We start from the raw sequence: 19,590 nt of genomic DNA on the forward strand, positions 1-19,590 counted from the left end.
TACAGATTATGTTCTAATTGTGCTCTAAACAAAGTTTTATGAAGCTACAAAATGCCCTGTCAGATTGAGTCTCCAACATGTAGAATGAAGAAGGCAAACATGCTGAATACTTTCATTACCATTATGTCCAGTTGTGTTGCCACTTTCAGGGAGCAATGGACTTGTACCCCGAGAACTCTCTGTACATCAGTTCTAAAGGAATACATCTGTTAAATTCCAAGTGACGTCAAACTCCCCGAATATATGAGCACCATTTGATGGCTCTAGGCCTGTACTCGCTGGAGTTTAGAAGAATGAGGGTGGATTTTATTGAAAGCTATTGAGCTTTGCCAAGCCCAGTGGATGTGAAGAGAGGTTTCCAACAGTGTGGCATCTAGGACCAGAAGGCACAGACTCAGAATAGAAGGATGACCCTCTAAAAGAGAGATGAGGAGGAACTTCTTCAGCCAGAGGCTGGTGAATCTGTGGAATTCATTGTGACAAGTAGCTGTGGAAGTTAAGTCATTGGGTATATTTAAAATGGAATTTCATAGGTACTTGATTAGTTAGGACATCAAAGGATACAGGGAGAAGACAGGAGAATAGATTTAAAGGGATAATAAATCAGCCATGATGGAATCGTGGAGCAGATTCAATGGACGGAATGGCCTAATCCTGCTCCTATGTTTCATGGTATTATGGTCTATGATCTGACATGAATATTTGTTGGTTTTATATAGATATCAGTACTAATGGGTTCATTGCTGCTGTATGTCACTGAAAGCAAATCACAATTATACACTCTCTTTAAGGTCACCATTAATTTTGTATGTATCTGAAAATTTCCTGCTTTCAAATTATGGTGAGTTTTCCAGGACACACAAAAATGTTGCCATAGCAAAGTCACACTGTTAGGCAAACATGAGGAAATCTGCAGATGCTGTAACTTCAAGCAACACACACAAAATTCTGGTGGAACACAGCGGGCCAGGCAGCATCTATAAGGAGAAGCACTGTCGACCTTTTGGGCCAAGACCCTTCGTCAGGATTAACTGAAAGGAAAGATAGTAAGACCCTTGAGAGGGGATTGCAGAGTGTCGGTGGGGGAAGGGGAGATAGGACTCACAAACGCAGCATGTGAAGGTGAGGTATAGGAGCTGCTGAGATTCCAAACTTGTGGGTTCTGTTTGACATACAAAACTGCTGATATCCTCAGTGTGTTTGATTTTCAGATGTTCACTGATGCTTTTCCACAGAGCCCCCGTCTGTTCCTTTGCTTCAATTTTCACCACCAACAAGTGGCCCAAGTTGTGTGGACTCTGTGTCAGTGTCCTGCGAGTCTGTCCATGGATCCCTTCCCATTCAGTACTCCTGGTATGAAAAGACGCCATCTGGTGATTCAAAGATCTCTGACACCAACAAACTAGATCTACATTGTCAATCCTTAAAATACAAAAAATACCTGTATTATTGCAAAGCCTCAAATAATCATGGAGAAAAGTCCAGTGAAATGGTCAATGTGTCCATCTCCAACAATGTCAGCACCTGCAGAAATGTGATTGAAGTCAACAGCACGGGTAAGTGGTGGAGGGTTTGATTCTTTATGATGGTCAATGGAGTACAATTGAATGACTGATGTGTGATGGATATTGTATTGTTGGAACTTTACTCAGGAGCGTGGAGTGTACGTTGTCACCACCTTTCAGAGAATGAAAAACCTTTCATCACAGCATTTCAAACTTGAGTCGCTCACCACAGGGTCTCCTGCCTCAGAATTGTTCTCACATTCTGGGTGTGAATGTGTCTCATCTGGTAATATTTCTAGCCATTAATTAAGATAGTCCCTCCAAGATAAACCACTTCAAAGTTCAAAGTAAATTTATCATCAAAGTACATATATGTCATTATATTCTACTCTTGAGATCCATTTTCTTGCAGGTGTTCACAGTAGATACAAATAAATACAATAGAATCAATGCAAAACTACCTATAATCAAAGATGGACAAACAACCAAAAGAAGACAAACTGTGCAAATATAAAAAAATATATTAATTATAAATTAAAAATAAATATACTGAAAACATAAGTTGTAGAGTCCTTGAAAGTGAGTCCATTGGTTGTGGAATCAGTTCAGTGTTGAAGTGAGTGAAGTTATCCATGCTGGTTCAGCAGCCTGATGGTTGAAGGGCAATAACTGTTTCTGAACCTGGTGGGGTGAGACCTCCTCCTCAATGGCAGCAGCGTGAAGAAAACATGGCCTGAATGGCAGCCGTCCTTGATGATAGATGCAGCTTTTTCATGGCAATGTTCCTTGTAGACTTTTATCCACATTTGCTCTGCCTGTATTTATAAGCAACTATCTGTTCTGTATTTTATGGCAAATAGACTGAATCATAAAATCAAAGCAGTTGTATTGATGAAAAGTACAGAAATCACATGGATTGTGAATGTCTGTGTCCTGAAAGCCAACATATCTTTTCCCGGCAAGTGGGATTGTGAAATGTGACCTCAAAAATCTATGCATCCTCGTTCACTGAGTCTCCAAGCAGAAGTGTGGAAAAAAGGAGCTCAAGTGAATTCTATGGTGAGCAGTTTCAAGGATAGAAACATTATTGAAGAGGGTAGGTTTACATTGGATCCACTGAAACACTCAACCGCTGGGGCTTGGATTGCCTTACCTACCCTATTCAGTGAATTGAAAATACTTGGGCAAAAAATATTAGTATTGCTTAGACTGTGGCAATAACAAGAATGTAGATAATTACCTGGATGGCAATAGAATGGAAAAAGGGGGAATGTAATGAGTTTTGGGTGTCCTTGTACATCTTTCACTGAAGGTAAACATGCAGATGCAGCAGGGCATAAAGAATGCAAATTGTATTCAGATTTTCAGAGCGAAGATCCAAGGAAAGGAACAAGCATGAAACACTGCATTGAGACAGAGCCTTTATCAGTTGGGACCAAAGTTCAAAGTATCATTTTTTATCGATGTATACCATATACAACCTTGAAATTTGTCTCTTTCCTGATAGCCACAACACAAAGAAACCCAATAGAACCTATAAAAAAAAGACCATCAAACACCAAATGTGCAAAAAATAAACAAATGAATCAAACAATAATAGTATGCTAATGACATGCAGCACTGAAGTTCATACAAGTGAGTCCCCAGCCATGAAGCCAGTCACAGCCAATCTCAGAGCCCGTTAGTTGCAGGCCACAGCCTCAGTTCAGCGCAGAGACGAGTAAACATTGCGGAGCAGTTAGCCTCACATCAGCCCGTCCCTCATGTCCAGCCTTGACACCCTGAACTTTTCAATCTGGCTCCGTGTTTAAATCAGCCAACCAGAATGTTGTTCCTCACACTCACACTCAGGCCCTGACATTCGATGTGCTCTCATGCTCGGGACCTGCTGACTCAATTTGATTTATACCCAAACTTTCTATTCTGGCCCAAAGCTTAAATCAGTGAGACATCAACTTGTTCCTCACTCTCGGCTACTAGAATTGTGTGCCGATTTGGTCCAATGAAATATGTTCTTGTTATAGGTGAGCCGATCGTTCCTGCTCTCTGACGCGTGGCCCTGCCACCTCGATAGCTCTCATGCCCAGAACTCAATGTCTCGATTAGGTCCATTCCAGACAATTCCAACCTGGCTCAGCACCAAAATTGATCTCAGGCAACCGGTGTTGTGTGCAATTTTGGTCCGATGCAAGATGTTATTGTTCTGGACAGAGGCAGACTGATTTCCGGAATGTCACAAGTGACAAAAGATCAGAGTTTCGGTTGATGAAGTTTTTATTTGCTGCAGTTTAGAAGGCTGAGAGGTGATCTCAGAGAAATCTGCAATATTTTAGCAGGCTGATACAAATTCAGGTTTGATGCTTCTGATGCCAGGGAATACAGGATAGTCTCCGGACAATAAAAATAATCTAAAGGGTGAGTCATTTAAGACTGAGATTAGGAAAGGTTCCTTCTACCAGAAAGTGGTGAACCCGTATTTAAGAAAGATTGAGTTATTTTTCTCAGAGGCAGAGAGATCAAAAGATATGGGGAAACAGTTACTCTCCTAGAAATCTCCAGGTTCTAATATTCTACGTCCAGGAGAACATAGAGAATTGGCACAAAAAAGAAGTAGGTACATTGCTGGCCATTTCTAATTCCAATGGATTGAGGGGAAGCGAACCACTCTATTTTAAAAAAGAAGTAGAGAGAAAAGAGGAAATTTATGAGCAACTAGCCTGACATTGGTGTTAGGAAGTGTGATGAAGGGCAAAAGGCAAAACCAATGTACTGAATTGCTCTTGGGTTTCTTTGTGCCCATTATAAACTCCCCCATCTCTGTCTGTTAATTGTTTTAATTCACAATCTCTTCATGTACCAACTGAAGCTTTCACATAAATATATACATTCCCTACAGACCTTCTCATTTTCTAAATTTTCAATGCTTTAATCAATTGCTTTGTTTGGTTTTGAGTTCTAAACTTTTTCTAATACTCAGCTTTGCAGCTTTTGCTGAACATGACACATTTCCTTGGATCTAATTAATTCACAAGTTTCTTTTGAAAGTCACGCTTGATGATCTGAAAGTTTCTGAGGGGATCTCTTTAATAATGAAATATCCCCTGAGGGATGAATGGAGTTCATGTTGAAAGGGATGTATCACAGGCTGCAGGTTCCAGAATGGGGACAATTCCAGGCGAATATTCATCATCATTCTGATCTTGAACTTAAGTCTATTACTCTGTGCAGTTTGAACAGATATTTCAGAAATGAAGAAATTTCTCTAAATACCTGAGTGCTGACTGGAGGGGTAGGGAACTCTCCCACCAGCAAGAAAATCAGCGAAATTATATGCAGAGAAAATTGTTGCCAGAATTTTATGACAGCTTCTGAGAATGGTTGAGTTTTCTGTCACTACTGCAAACACAGAAAGCCAGACATATATTTTACACACACATTGTACAAATGATAGCATTTATTTGGAGTTTGTAATGAGGAACAGCTTATTGAATACACTTTCAAATTCAAAAGCTTATTGCCCCTAAATGGGTACAACAGGTGAGACCATCTCAATCTTTCTTCTACCCATCCTCTTTGTTCTCTGCCATTCCACACCTGAAGTGAGATTCCATCACTTCATTTATTCAGCAATACAGCATGGTGTAGGCCCTTCCAGCCCCTTTGAGTCATGCTGCCCCAACAACCCCGGCCAAACCCAATTAACCCTAACCGAATCATGGGACAATTTACAATGACCAATTACTTTACTCATTAGTCTTTGGATTCTGGGAGGAAACCAGAGGAACCGGAGAAAACTCACACATTCCACAGGGAGGACATACCGAGATTCCTTATCGAGCAGTGGCAGAATTGAACTCCGAACTTTGGAATGCCCTGAACTGTAATCGCATCACTCTAACTGCTGTGTTACCATGGCACCCAGGGTACATTGACTTTCTGTTTATTGCTTTAAAAGACTTTGTCTTTTTATTGAGAAAACTTCCCACATTGTCCTGTTGGATAAAAAGTGTAATTGAACCATTATCTCCCTGAATACTATGAACAGTTATGACCACGCCCCTGCAGAGTGTGATGGGCTCCAGAAAGAGGTCTCCCCATGGCTGGCAGAGGCCAGCTCCCTGGCTGGAACTTTACCCTTATGATTAGGATTACAGTTCCCTCAGTTCAAGTTCCTAGCAGCATCGCCACACCACCAGTGATTTCCTTTCACATTCCAAAGGCACATGGGGAAAGTATTGGTAATTCATAGGCAAGCCATTTTGGCACTGGAAGCATGGAACACTTGCAGGCTTCCCCCAGAACATACTCTGTGTTGGTTGTTATTGCTAATGATGCATTTCACTGTGTGATCTGATGTACATATGACAAATAAACCTCTCTTTAATCTTTATTATTGAGTATTGAGTAACAGATCACCTTTGGTCCACCGTGATCAAGTACCCATTGGTCTAACAATTATGCTCTCTTGTTTTTGCAAGTACAAAGCAGATAAAATTTATTTTGATTTTCTTTTAACAGGGCCAATCCATTTCTGTGAAAATACTATGGCAGAATCTACAACTACACAAGGGTAAGAATCTACATCAGATAAAATGTAAAGTATAAGTTTCCCTCTATGAGTGGTTTCACTGCTTCTCTTTCCAAATTGATCCAGTTGGGAGAGAAACTGGTATTAAAAACATTTAACATGATTAACTTCAATGAAATGATGTGTTGGAAACTGATTTTCTTATACAGGCATCAAGCCTGAGATCAAAGGTAATTTTCTTACCCTGGGGCAGTGTTGGATCTCCTGTTAGGGAATGAGATAGGTTAGGTGACAGAGGTATGTGTTGGGGTACACTTCGGGTCCAGTGATCACAATGCAATCAGGTTCAATATAATTATGGAGAAGGATAGGACTGGACCCAGGTTTGAGATTTTTGATTGGAGAAAGGTTAACTTTGAGGAGATGCAAAAGGATTTATAAGGAGTGGATTGGGACAATTTGTTTTATGGGAAGGATGTAATAGAGAAATGGAAGTCATTTAAAGGTGTAATTTTGAGGGTACAGAATCTTTATGTTCCTGTTAGGTTGAAAGGACAGGTTAAAAGTTTGAGAGAGCCGTGATTTTCAAGGGATATTGGAAACTTGGTTTGGGAAAAGAGGGAGATCTACAATAAATACAGGCAGCATGGAGTAAATCAGGTGCTCAAGGAATATAAAGAATGTATAAAGAATCATAAGAAAAAAATTAGAAAAGCTACAAGATATGAGGTTGTTTTGGTAAGTAAGGTGAAAATAAATCCAAAGGGTTTCTACAGTTATATCAATAGCAAAAGGATAGAGAGGGATAAAATTGATCACTTAAAGAATCCGAGTGGATAGCTATGTGTGGAGCCAAAAGAGATGGGGGAGATTTTGAACAATTTCTTTTCTTCGGTATTCACTAAGGAGAAGGATATTGAATTCTATAAGGTTGGGGGAATAAGTAGGGTACTTATGGAAACTATGATGATTAAAGAAGAAGAAATACTGGCACTTTTAAAGAATATAAAAGTAGATAAGTCTCCTGGTCCTGACAAGATGTTCCCTAGGACCTTGAGGGAAGTTAGTGTAGAAATAGCTGGGGCTCTGAGAGAAATATTTCAAATGTCATTAGAAATGGGGATGGTGCCAGAAGATTGGTGTATTGCTCATGTGGTTCCATTGTTTAAAAAGATTTCTAAGAGTAAACCTTGCATTATTGGCCTGTAAGTTTGATGTCAGTGGTAGGTAAATTAATGGAAAGTATTCTTAGAGATAATATATATATATATATAATTAATTATCTGGATAGACAGGGGCTAATTAGGACAAGTCAACATGGATTTGTGTGTGGAAGGTCATGGTTGACAAATCTCGTTGAATTTTTTGAAGAGGTTACTAGGAAAGTTGACGAGGGTAAAGCAGTGGATGTTGTCTATAAGCACCTCAGTAAAGCCTCTGACAATGATCCACATGGAAGGTTAGTTATGAAGGTTCAATCTTTAGGTATTAATATTGAAGTAGTAGAATAGTTTCAACAGTGACTGGATGGGAGATGCCAGAGAGTAGTGGTGGATAACTTGTTTGTCAGGTTGAAGGCCAGTGACTAGTAGTGCACCTCAGGGATCTGTACTGGGTCCAATGTTGTTTGTCATATACATTAATGATCTGGATGATGGGGTGGTAAATTTGATTAGTAAATATGCAGATGATACTAAGGTGGTGTTGTGGATAATGAAGTAGGTTACAGAGAGATTTAGGCCAGGTAGAAGAGTGGGCGGAATAATGGCAGGTGGAGTTTAATGCTGATAAGTTTGAGGTGCTACATTTTGGTAGGACTAATCAAAACAGGACATGCATGGTAAATGGTAGGGCATTGAGGAATGCAGTAGAACAGAGTGATCTAGGAATAATGGTGCATAGTTCCCTGAAGGTGGAATCTCATGAGAATAGGGTGGTGAAGAAAGCTTTTGGTATACTGGCCTTTATAAATCAGAGCATTGAGTATTGGAGTTGGGATGTAATGTTAAAATTGTACATGGCATTGGTGAGGCGAAATTTGGAGTATTGTGTACAGTTCTGGTCACCGAATTCTAGGAAAGATGTCAACAAAATAGAGAGAGTACAGAGGAGATTTACTAGAATGTTACCTCGGTTTCAGCACCTAAGTTACAGAGTAAGGTTGAACAAGTTAGGTCTTTATTCTTTGGAGCGTAGAAGGTTGAGGAGGGACTTGAGAGAGGTATTTAAAATTATGAGGGGAATAGATAGAGTTGACGTGGATATGCTTTTTCCATTGAGAGTAGGGGAGATTCAAACAAGAGGACATGAGTTGAGAGTTAAGGGGCAAAAGTTTAAGGGTAACGCGAGGGGAAACTTCTTTACTCAGAGAGTGGTAGCTGTGTGGAACGAGCTTCCAGTATAAGTGATAGAGCCAGGTTTAGTATTGTCATTTTAAAACAAAAGTTGGATAGTTATATGGACAGGAAAGGAATGGAGGGTTATGGGCTGAGTGCAGCTAGATGGGACTAGGTGACAGTAAGCGTTTGGCATGGACTAGAAGGGCCAAGATGTCCTGTTTCCATGCTGTAATTGTTATATGGTTGCATGGTTAAATATTCTGAGTAATAAAGTAATTGTTATATACCAGAATGACAGGCCCTTCAGCCTGACTCGTCCAAGCCAACCAAGAGTCCAGACAGTCATGAAACAAAGAAAACCATGTAAGCCAGTCAGTGAAGATGTACAGCGTCATTGTCAGCAATGCTGTTTGTCAGAGAAGACACCACTAATCAATTCTTTAATGTAACAGTTCCAATGAAATATTTGTAAAAGAACATGCTCGGGTTCTCAAATGGCCTGGACAATGGATACTCTTTAACCAACATCACTATCATTGTTCATGATCACATTTCTGCTTCTAAGATCTTGCTCTGAGCAGATTGGCAGTTGCAATTTCCCACTGCTGTCAACAGTGTCTAATATTCATTTCTGAGCTGCAGACATCCTGAGTTCATGAAAAATGCTGTGTACATGTCAGACTTTGCAAATAGCTGGGAATAAGTGATGAACCAGGACTGACCCTTTCCTATTCTTTACCACAGACCCACTTACATAATTGAGCTTACTGTCATCGGGATTCTTCTAATACTGATTGTCGTTTGTCTACTTTGTTACCTGAAGAGAAAAAACAGGGGTAGGTTTCTTTTTTCCTTTAATTGTTTCATTATGAACATGATAGCTAGCTGCTGAATCTTAAGGAACTTGATTTGTTTGCAGTCAACAAAAAGCCAGGATTAGAGTGCCAATGTGTTGGTTTACAACACATGAATGAATGGTGTTGTTTCCACTGTAACCTGGTGACTCCATTATTCCCAAAACATCAGGTGATGGAATCTCACCTCATCTGTGGAATGGCAAAGAACCAAGAGGCTGGGTTGAAGAAAGATTTAGATGGTCTCACCTGTTGTACTCAGTTTTGGGAAAGTTGTTGTTGTATTGAAAAGTGTATTCAATAAGCTCTTCCTCAGTACAACTCCCAATTAAAAGCAATCATTTGGACAGTATATGTGTAAGTTCATTCTCCCATGTCTTTCTCAAAAAAAAAGATCAGGTGTATCTTTCACCTATCTACCACTCACTATATATCACTGGACAACATACCCTGCTCTCATTGGAAAAAGTTGTTGTAGATTAAGTCACAGGTCTGCTTTACTGAGATGATCCTGAGATGGGCACCATGGTTGTGTAGAGGTTGGCGCCACACTGTTACTCCTTGGGGCTTTTTGGAGTTTGGAGTTCAATTCCAATGCTGTCCTGTAAAGAGTCTCTGTGTCCACCCCACTGAATGGTTCCCTGGGTGCTCCAGTTTCCTCCCATTGTCCAAAGACAGTTCTTTGGTTGTTATAAATTGTTCCATGATTGGATGAAGTTGAATCAGGCTTGTCGGGGTCACTGGGTCAGCATGGCTCAAAGGGCCGAGAGTGCTTACTCTGCGATGTATGTATGTATGTATAAATAAATAAATAAATAAATACTCCTCTGTCTCTTAAATAGACTTTGTAAAACAGTGAAGAGAACTGTGAGTACAGTGATCATCTGTTGTTATTATCAGATGGGGAAATGGAGTTGAACGCTGGAAAATAAAGCCCCTGCAGCCTCCAGTTCACTGGCTGATGGAATATAACTCATTGGCTGAAAATTAAGACAACTAGTAGTTCAACTGCCACCCGTGAAGTTATTCCTGACCCCTCTCTCTCTCTCTCCCCAACAAAGAAGACAGTTATTTTCAGCGTAGTATTATCCCATAGTCACTGTTTATGGCAAAGATCTGAACAAAAGGAATGCATTCTTTTCCAAAGAGAAATTCCCTAAATGATCAATACCTGAGATATTGGCAGAAAAATGCTGGGAATGCTCAGTATGTCAGACAGCAGCTGTGGAGAGAGGAACAGCTGATCCTTCAAGGCAACGACCTTACACCAGAACTGGAAAATGTGAGCGATAACAAGTCTTGAGGTGCAGAGGAAGTATGGAAGGAAGCACAAAAGAGAGGGATTCTGAGGGAGTACAAGACAGAAAAAGTACGACAGGAAAGATGATGATTGAGGCAAGAGGTGCGTAGTAATAGGATAAATGAAGATTTAAATATGAGCAGGCTTTGAAATTTGATATCTTCATTGATGACATTATCCTCATCAGTAACAGTGCAGCGCTTTTGATTTCCTTTGGCATTTCTCTTTATATGGTTAACTACTATTAATAACAAAAATGGAACAAGTTATGGGAAATAAAATCTGTTCATAATTCAACTTCAACTATTCTGCCCTCCCTCAGGAGTTTTCCCCATTTTCCCAAGGTAGGGAGTTAGGTGAACTCCAGTCCAGGTGTAGTTGTAGTTTGAAGGCAGTTCTGTTGTTCAGCACATATCACAGTAAGCCAAGATAGAAAAGATAGTATTTCTAGGTGTTTTCACAGGAGATGGATTCAAATATTGAATAAAATTCCTTTGACTCGTAACAAAGTTTGTCGGACAAATGAATGAGTAAATATACAAGCAATTATAAAATGGCTGACCTGATGTCATAGGTCAATTGCTTAGAAACAGAGTAGTAAAAATGAACAACTGCTGTAAACTTACAAGTAAGCAGTGATTTCTAGAGGCTAGAAATAAAATGGTGAAAAATAACATTCACTAATAGTCTCAGACCAAATAAATCATTCATTGAGGATAGGACATTCAGTTTCCATATGAAATTGTTGATCTTCATGTTGAATTTGAAAGAAGATTTTGTGGCCAGTAGGAAAATTAGATGATTTTTATTTTGGGAAGATTGTTCCTTCTTTCTGAGGGACAATCTGCCACAGAGTCCTGGAGAGATCAATGAGATGTTCATGGGACAGTGTGAATATTGTCAGGTAATCTGCTCCATCATATTATGAAGGAGAAATATTATCTAAAGACATGCAAGGGAATGTAGAAAATGTAGGTAAATCAGACAGAATTTGAAGCAATAAAAAAAAATGAAATTTTAAATCCAAATTCTTCATTACAACGTTCAAAGATGAAAAACGTCAGTTTTCAGTAGCAAGGAAGGTGAGGTATAAAACAACATTATCCTTTCTGATCATTGTGTAGTAACCAGAGCAGAGGTTTGCTCTGTGTGGAGAATCATTATTGTGTTGCAGCCTGGGTTCCCGTGGTTCTGAGATTCAGTATGGCTGTCATGCTACTGTCATAGTAGCATACCTGGTTCGTACAAAGCTATTACAACTCGGGGTGTTCCGAAGTTTGCAGTTCAATTCCAGTGCCGTTCTGAAAGGAGTCTCTGAATGTCCTCCCTGTGGGATGCATGGATACATTCCGGGTCCTCCAGTTTCATCCCAGTCCAAAGACATACCAGGTAGGTTAATTGGTCAATGGAAATTGTCCTATGATTAGGTTTGGGTTAATCTGGTTTATCGGAGGTTGCTGGGGTGGTGAAGCTTAAAGGCTGCAAGGGTCGACTCTGTGCTGTATCAAAAATAAATAAATACATGTTTCTGTCCGTAACAGACATGGAATTGTGAGCAGTAATGTTGTATTTTCCAGAATCCAAGCACCACACATCTCATAGAGGAGGAACCAATGAAACCCAGGTATGGACATGAAGTATAAGTCATCTGAATGCTTCAGAATGTTAAAATTTTGATTACTTTGGAGTTTATAGATCATTCACCCCACTAATCCAGTCCAGTATTAATATTTTACAAAACTTCCGAACATCCCTCTCATTGAATCCCATCAGCATATCCTTCCAGTTATTTGTTCCTTTCTCTCGTGCTTATCCAGCTTTTCCTTCAGTCTATCCACAATATTTTACGTGACTAATCTTCAAAGTGCTTCAGTCTTTATTACGTTACTGAAAGGTGAAAAGCGAGACTGGTCCTTTCTCTACTGTTGGAGATGGAACTCCTAATTGTGTAAATCTGTCTTTGCGTTCAATGAGTATTCAGTTTACAATTTGTATATTCCCTCTGAGTCTCAAAGTCTGATGAGAAATCAGAAAAATTAGGGCAGGGCTATTCAGAATAATAAATCGGGGTTGACACGGTAGGGTAGCGATTAGCGTAACTCTATTACAGTGCCAGTGACCTGGGTTCAGTTCCGCTCCTGTCTGGAAGGAGTTTGTATGTTCTCCCTGTGACCGTGCGGTTCTCCTCTGGGTGCCCTAGTTTCCTCCCACATTCCATATTCGTTAGTATGTTAACTTGGCCACGTGTTTAATTGGGTGATGCGGGCTTGTTGGGCCAGAATGGTCTGTTTCCATGCTGTATCTCGAAATAAGTAAATATCTGTTCAGTGCTGACCCCACCCAACCACTTTCTCACTCTACCCCTCAATCCTGACACCTGTATGAATAGTCTATATTCTCTTCAATCTGTTATCAACATTCTTTGTTAGTGATATTTTCCACTATTTTCAGCCTGCTGGTTTTTCTTACCTTCTTAATTGATGTCCCAATTGATTTAACCATTTTTATCATTGAATGATTGAGTTCAATATTATTAAAGAGCTTCAATTGTTTTCACAATATTATCATTTGCCTTTTGTATTCCCAAAGGAAACTGCAGGGTGGAAATTGTTGAAGGATTCTGCTCTGCTGTACATTTTCTCTTGTTGTCACCACTTTTCATCATGTTCTCTGGACATCAATCATGACTGATTTATTTTCCTTCTCCCCTATTATCCCACCTTCTCCCAGTAACTTTTCACACCCTCACCTTCCGCATTGATCAGACATAAAATAGATCTTGGAACTTGTTTATCATTTCAGGAAATGGCCACGTTGGAAGAAAACATTGTTTATGCAGATCTACACCATGTTCGAAACAATGAGGCAGCTGCCCAGTTGGCTAACAATGAAAATGGAACTGTGTATGTAAACATGAAATTTAAAAGGAAGTCAAGAGCAGGACACTCTGTTATGGATGAGGACAACCCCACCTATGCAGATATCAAATTTCAAAGCCAAAGCACAAGGCCCAAATAGAAAGATTTCTTTCCTGGTACTCCACAGGACTCAGAATAAGATTGATAAAGTCATTATGTGGATCAATTTAAGGCAGAAGAGTTACACACAGAGGCCACTTTATTAAGCGCACCTGGACACCTATTTTTAATGCAAATATCTAATCAGCCAATCATGTGGCAGCAACTTGATGCATAAAAGCATGCATATTGTGTATTGAAAGGTATTCTTTTTCACACCATTGTTGTAACGCATCTTTACTTGAGTTACTGTCACCTTGAACCAGTCTGGCAATTGTCCTTGATTGGACCACAGTTTAAGAATCCTTTGGGTTCTTCTAGGAGTCAGGAATGTTGAACAGTCTTAATTCTAATGGTCATTTATTTTAAAGTACAAACAAAACATACAAATACTAATACAAACACACACAAAATGCTGGAGGAACCCAGCAGATTAAACAAACTAAACAAGGTGCTGAGAAATTACGCAAAGAGGTAAATGAACAGCATAAAATGTGAAGTCAAAATGATGGTGCCTCTGAAAAATCCATGACTTTTATAAGCAAGATAAGGAAAATTCCTTTGCTAGAAATAAACTAGTTAATAGGCCACAAAATTAAAACAATTACCTCATGTGCATAATATGCTAATACTTCACCAGTGAGTGTGGATAAACCACCACATACTGTGAAAAATGAGTATGCTTAAAAAGTACATATCTTATAAGAAGTATGGTTTAAAAAAGCAGTAGTTTCCAACAAGCTGATGCCCCTCCACCCTGAGGATGGCCCAATCTGATTTCATAACACTTCAGATTGATGCGACAGAAAAATGGTGATGTTAAATTGTACTTAATGAAGTCTTCAGGATAAAATCAAAGCAGCCATTATGTTGTCATATCCTGTATTAACAGTGTTAAAGGCATATACCTACCTTTGTATAGTATACTCTTATCTGTAATAAATGATATATAGAAACACAGAAAATAGATGCAAGAGTAGGCTATTCGGCCCTTCGAGCCTGCACCACCATTCAGTATGATCATGGCTGATCATCCAACTCAGAACCCTGTACCTGCTTTCTCTCCATATCCCCTGATCCCTTTAGCCACAAGGGCCATATCTAACTTCCTCTTAAATATAGCCAATGAACCGGCCTCAACTGTTTCCTGTGGCAGAGAATTCCACAGATTCACCACTCTCTGTGTGAAGAAGTTTTTCCTCATCTCGGTCCTAAAAGGCTTCCCCTTTATCCTTAAACTGTGACCACTCATTCTGGACTTCCACAACATCGGAAACAATCTTCCTGCATCTAGCCTGTCCAATCCCTTTAGAATTTTATAGGTTTCAATAAGATTCCCCCTCAATCTTCTAAATTCAAATGAGTATAAGCCTAGTTGATCCACTCTTTCTTCATATGAAAGTCCTGTCATCCCAGGAATCAATCTGGTGAACCTTCTTTGTACTCCCTCTATGGCAAGAATGTCTTTCCTCAGATTAGGGGACCAAAACTGCACACAATACTCTAGGTGCAGTCTCACCAAGGCTTTGTACAACTGCAGTAGAACCTCCCTGCTGCTGTACTCAAATCCTTTTGCTATGAATGCCAACATACCATTTACCTTTTTCACCGCCTGCTCTACCTGCATGCCCACCTTCAATGACTGGTGTACAATGACACCCAGGTCTTGTTGCACCTCCCCTTTTCCTAATCAGCCACCGTTCAGATAATAATCTGTTTTTCTGTTCTTGCAACCAAAGTGGATAACCTCACATTTATTCACACTAAATTGCATCTGCCATGAATTTGCCCACTCACCTAACCTATCCAAGTCACCCTGCATCCTCCTCACAGCTAATACCACCACCCAGCTTTGTATCATCCGCAAACTTGGAGATGCTGCATTTAATTCCCTTGTCTAAATCATTAATATATATTGTGAACAACTGGGGTCCCAGCACTGAGCCTTGCAGTACCCCACTAGTCACTGCCTGCCATTCTGAAAAGGTCCTGTTTACTCCCACACTTTGCTTCCTGTCTGCCAACCAATTCTCTATCCACATCAATACAATACTCCCAATACCGTGTGCTTTAGGTTTGCACACTAATCTCCTGTGTGGGACCTTGCCAAAAGCCTTTTAAATATCTAAATATACCACATCTACTGGCTCTCCCCTATCCACTCGACTAGTTACATGTTCAAAAAGTTCTATAAGATTTATCAGACATGATTTTCCTTTCACAAATCAATGCTGACTTTGTCCGATGATTTCACCTCTTTCCAAATGTGTTGTTATCACATATTTGATAACTGACTCTAGCATTTTCCCCACCACCGATGTCAGACTAACCAGTCTATAATTCCCCAGTTTCTCTCTACCTCCTTTTTTAAAAAGTGGGGTTACATTAGCCACCCTCCAATCCTCAGGAACTAATCCAGAATCTAAGGAGTTTTGAAAAATTATCTCTAATGCATCCACTATTTCTTGGGCTACTTCCTTAAGCACATCTGGCCCTGGGGATTTATCTGCCTTAAATCCCATCAATTTACCCAACACCACTTCCCTACTAACATGTATTTCCCTCAGTTCCTCCATCTCACTAGACCCTCAGTCCCTTACTATTTCTGGAAGATTATTTATGTGAAGACAGAATCAAAGTAGTTATTCAATTGGTCTGCCATGTCCTTGATCCCTGTGATCAATTCATCTGTTCTGACTGTAAAGGACTTACATTTGTCTTGACCAATCTTTTTCTTTTCATATATCTATAAAAGCTTTTACAGTCAGTTCTTATGTTCCCTACCAGCTTTCTCTCATAATCTTTTTTCCCTTTCCTAATTAAGCCCTTTGTCCTCCTCTGCTGGTCTCTGAATTTCTCCCAGTCCTCAGGAGTGCCGCTCTTTTTTTGCTAATTTATATGTTTCTTCTTTGGACTTGATACTATCCCTAATTTCCCTTGTTAGCCACGGGTACACTACCTTCCCTGGTTTATTCTTTTTCCAAACTGGGATGAGCAATTGTTGTAGTTCCTCCATGCGATCTTTAAATGCTTGCCATTGCATATCCACCATCAACCCTTTAAGTAACATTTGCCAGTCTATCTTAGCTAATTCACATCTCATACATTCAAAGTTGCCCTTCTTTAAGTTCAGAACCTTTGTTTCTGAATTAACTATGTCACTCTCCATCTTAATGAAGAATTTCACCATATTATGGTCACTCTTTCCCAAGGGGCCTCGCACGACAAGATTGCTAACTAACCCTTCCTCATTGCTCAATACCCAGTCCAGAATGGCCTGCTCTCTAGTTGGTTCCTCAACATGTTGGTTCAGAAAACCATCCTGCAGACATTCCAAGAAATCCTCTTCCTCAGCACCCTTACCAATTTGGTTCACCCAATCTATATGTAGATTGAAGCCATCCATTATAACTACTGTTCCTTTATTGCGTGCATTTCTAATTTCCTGTTTAATGCCATCCCCAGCCTCACTACTACTGTTGGGTTGCCTGTACACAACACCCACCAGTGTTTTCTGCGCCTTAGGTTTATGCAGCTCTACCCATATCGATTCCACATCCTCCAGGCTAATATCCTTCCTTTCTATAGCGTTAATCTCCTCTCTAAACAGCAATGCTACCTCACCTCCTTTTCTTTCCTGTCTATTCCTCAAGAATATTGAATATCCCTGGATGTTGAGCTCCCATCCTTGGTCACCCTGGAGCCATGTCTCTGTGATCCCAACTATATCATATTCATTAATAACTATCTGCACATGCAATTCATCCACCTTGTTACGAATGCTCCTCGCATTGACACATAAAGCTTTCAGGCTTGTTTTTACAACACTCTTAGCCCTTATACAATTATGTTGAAAAGTGGCTCTTTTTGCTTTTTGCCCTGGATTTGCCTGCCTGCCACTTTTACTTTTCACCTTACTACCTTTTGCTTCTACCCTCATTTTACACCCCTCTGTCTGTCTGCACTTGTTCCCATCCTCCTGCCACATTAGTTTAAAGCCTCCTGAACAGTAGTAGCAAACGCTCTACCTGGGACATTGGTTCCAGTCCAGCCCAGGTGCAGACCGTCCTGTTTATAATGGTCCCAACTCCCCCAGAACTGGTTCCAATGCCCCAGAAATTTGAATCCCTCCCCCTTGCACCATTTTTCAAGCCACGTATTTATCTGAAATATCCTCCTATTTCTACTCTGACTAGCATGTGGCACTGGTAGTAATCCAGAGATTATTACCTTTGTGGTCCTACTTTTTAGTTTATCTCCTAACTCCCTAAATTCACCTTGTAGGACCTCATCCCGTTTTTTACCTATATCGTTGGTACCTATGTGCACCACGACCACTGGCTGTTCACCCTCCCATTCCAGAATGTCCTGCAGCCGCTCAGAGACATCCTTGACCCTTGCACCAGGGAGGCAACATACCACACTGAATTCCAACAAATAAAGATCTAACCTGGTCAACCCATCCCTATAACTCAGTGCCCTCTAATCCTAACAACATCTTTATAAATCGTCTCTCCCACTGTTTTTAGTTTAACCGTGTCTTTCCTCTAGCAGGGTAACTAAAACTGTCCACAGTACTCCAAGTGTGACCTCAGAAATGAATTATACAACTGCAACATAAAACCCCAATTCCTAAGATTATAAATATTTCTTTGGGCATGGGTGTCCCTGGGGAAATGATGGTGTGATTTCCTCTTTTTGTGCCTCTCGTGATTTTATATACCTCTGTAAGTAGACCTAAATAAGGTGTTTGAAGGAAATAATATTTCACCTGAAACTACAACCGGTGAGAAATCAAATCTGGATCAGGGCTCACAAACAGCACCGAGATGCTATGCTACTGAGAATATCAAAATGGGGCATTGATCATTGTACGGTCCAATTCAATATCCAGCTTCCCCCCCCCACCCATTGTTAATTGACCTTTGGGCTGTTCATCCATTGATTGTAAATGTGCTCAAGCTGACCAAATAGTTATTTTTGTGTGAACACGAGAGCTTCGTCTGCATCCTCTTTAAAACATCCATGTCCTACATATAATTGTCATAAGGGGGGTGTTGAGACTGGACCCAAATGCAGGACACAGACACTGAAGTACAAGGAACAGGACGGGACAAAACTAAAGAACGGGACAGGTCAGACTAGGCTAGGGAAGCAGGACCAGAAGGAGGGATTGGGTAAAAGGAGCTTGGGGTGAACTCCAAGCCCAAGACTGGACACGGACCCAGAACCTGGTTCTTGACTCGGGCTCAGACACCAAACCAGACGAAGATGTGACAAGGCCTGGGTTCAAAGGACCTTGAGACTTGAGACCAGACTGGAGACTTGAATAACTCGCAGGCTGGAGCCCTGGGTCCCTGGAGCTCGAGGCTGGGGCCCTGGGTTCCTGGATCTCGAGGCTTTAGGCTTGGGTTCTTGGAGCTTGAGGCTTGGGTTCCTGGAGCTTGAGGCTTGGGTTCCTGGAGACCAAGCATAGACATGACAAGGTTTGGAGACCAGGCGAAGACGAGACAGGTCTTGGTTTCTTGGAGCTCGAGGCTTGAGGCTTGGGTTCTTGGAGCTTGATACTTGGGTTCTTGGAGCTTGAGGCTTGAGGCTTGGGTTCCTGGAGACCAAGCGTAGACATGACAAGGTTTGGAGACCAGGTGAAGACGAGACAAGTCTTGGTTTCTTGGAGCTCGAGGCTTGAGGCTCGGGTTCTTGGAGCTTGAGGCTTGGGTTCTTAGAGACCAGACAAAGACGTGACGGGGCTTGGGTTCTTGGAGGCCACTCCTGAGCAGGACGCGGGACTCCACCCAACAGAGGGAAGGAACAGAACCAATCACAGGCCTGGCTTACCTGATGGAGGCAAGGGACAGGAAGGGAGCTCAGTCTGGGGTGGTTCCTGGTAACCTCGGCAGCCTACAGAACAGCCAAATCCATAACTCACTGAATGTACTAGCCTTCCACCAGTGGGTTGCTCCAAGGGCAGACTGACAAGACAATCCCCCAATCACACTCAATCCCAGGGCCAATTACATTCCCAGCCCCCAAGATGAGCATCAGGT

At 40.8% G+C, this 19,590-nt stretch overlaps 1 protein-coding gene across 2 annotated transcripts in view; it reads left to right on the top strand.

The window, feature by feature from the left end:
- Nucleotides 1–14,610, top strand: part of LOC132381038 (Fc receptor-like protein 5) — a 74,782-nt gene extending 60,172 nt beyond the window's left edge. For both annotated transcript variants that reach the window (XM_059950151.1, XM_059950150.1), the window contains 5 exons: nt 1,236–1,556; nt 6,024–6,075; nt 9,117–9,208; nt 12,104–12,150; nt 13,329–14,610. In XM_059950151.1, the coding sequence (XP_059806134.1) occupies nt 1,236–1,556; nt 6,024–6,075; nt 9,117–9,208; nt 12,104–12,150; nt 13,329–13,544 (728 nt within the window). In that variant the 3' untranslated portion in view covers nt 13,545–14,610. The remainder of the gene's footprint in view (nt 1–1,235; nt 1,557–6,023; nt 6,076–9,116; nt 9,209–12,103; nt 12,151–13,328) is intronic.
- Nucleotides 14,611–19,590: the final 4,980 nt, after the last annotated feature.

Source organism: Hypanus sabinus, chromosome 25 (assembly GCF_030144855.1).
Source record: "Hypanus sabinus isolate sHypSab1 chromosome 25, sHypSab1.hap1, whole genome shotgun sequence".
NCBI classification, from domain to species: Eukaryota; Metazoa; Chordata; class Chondrichthyes; order Myliobatiformes; family Dasyatidae; genus Hypanus; species Hypanus sabinus.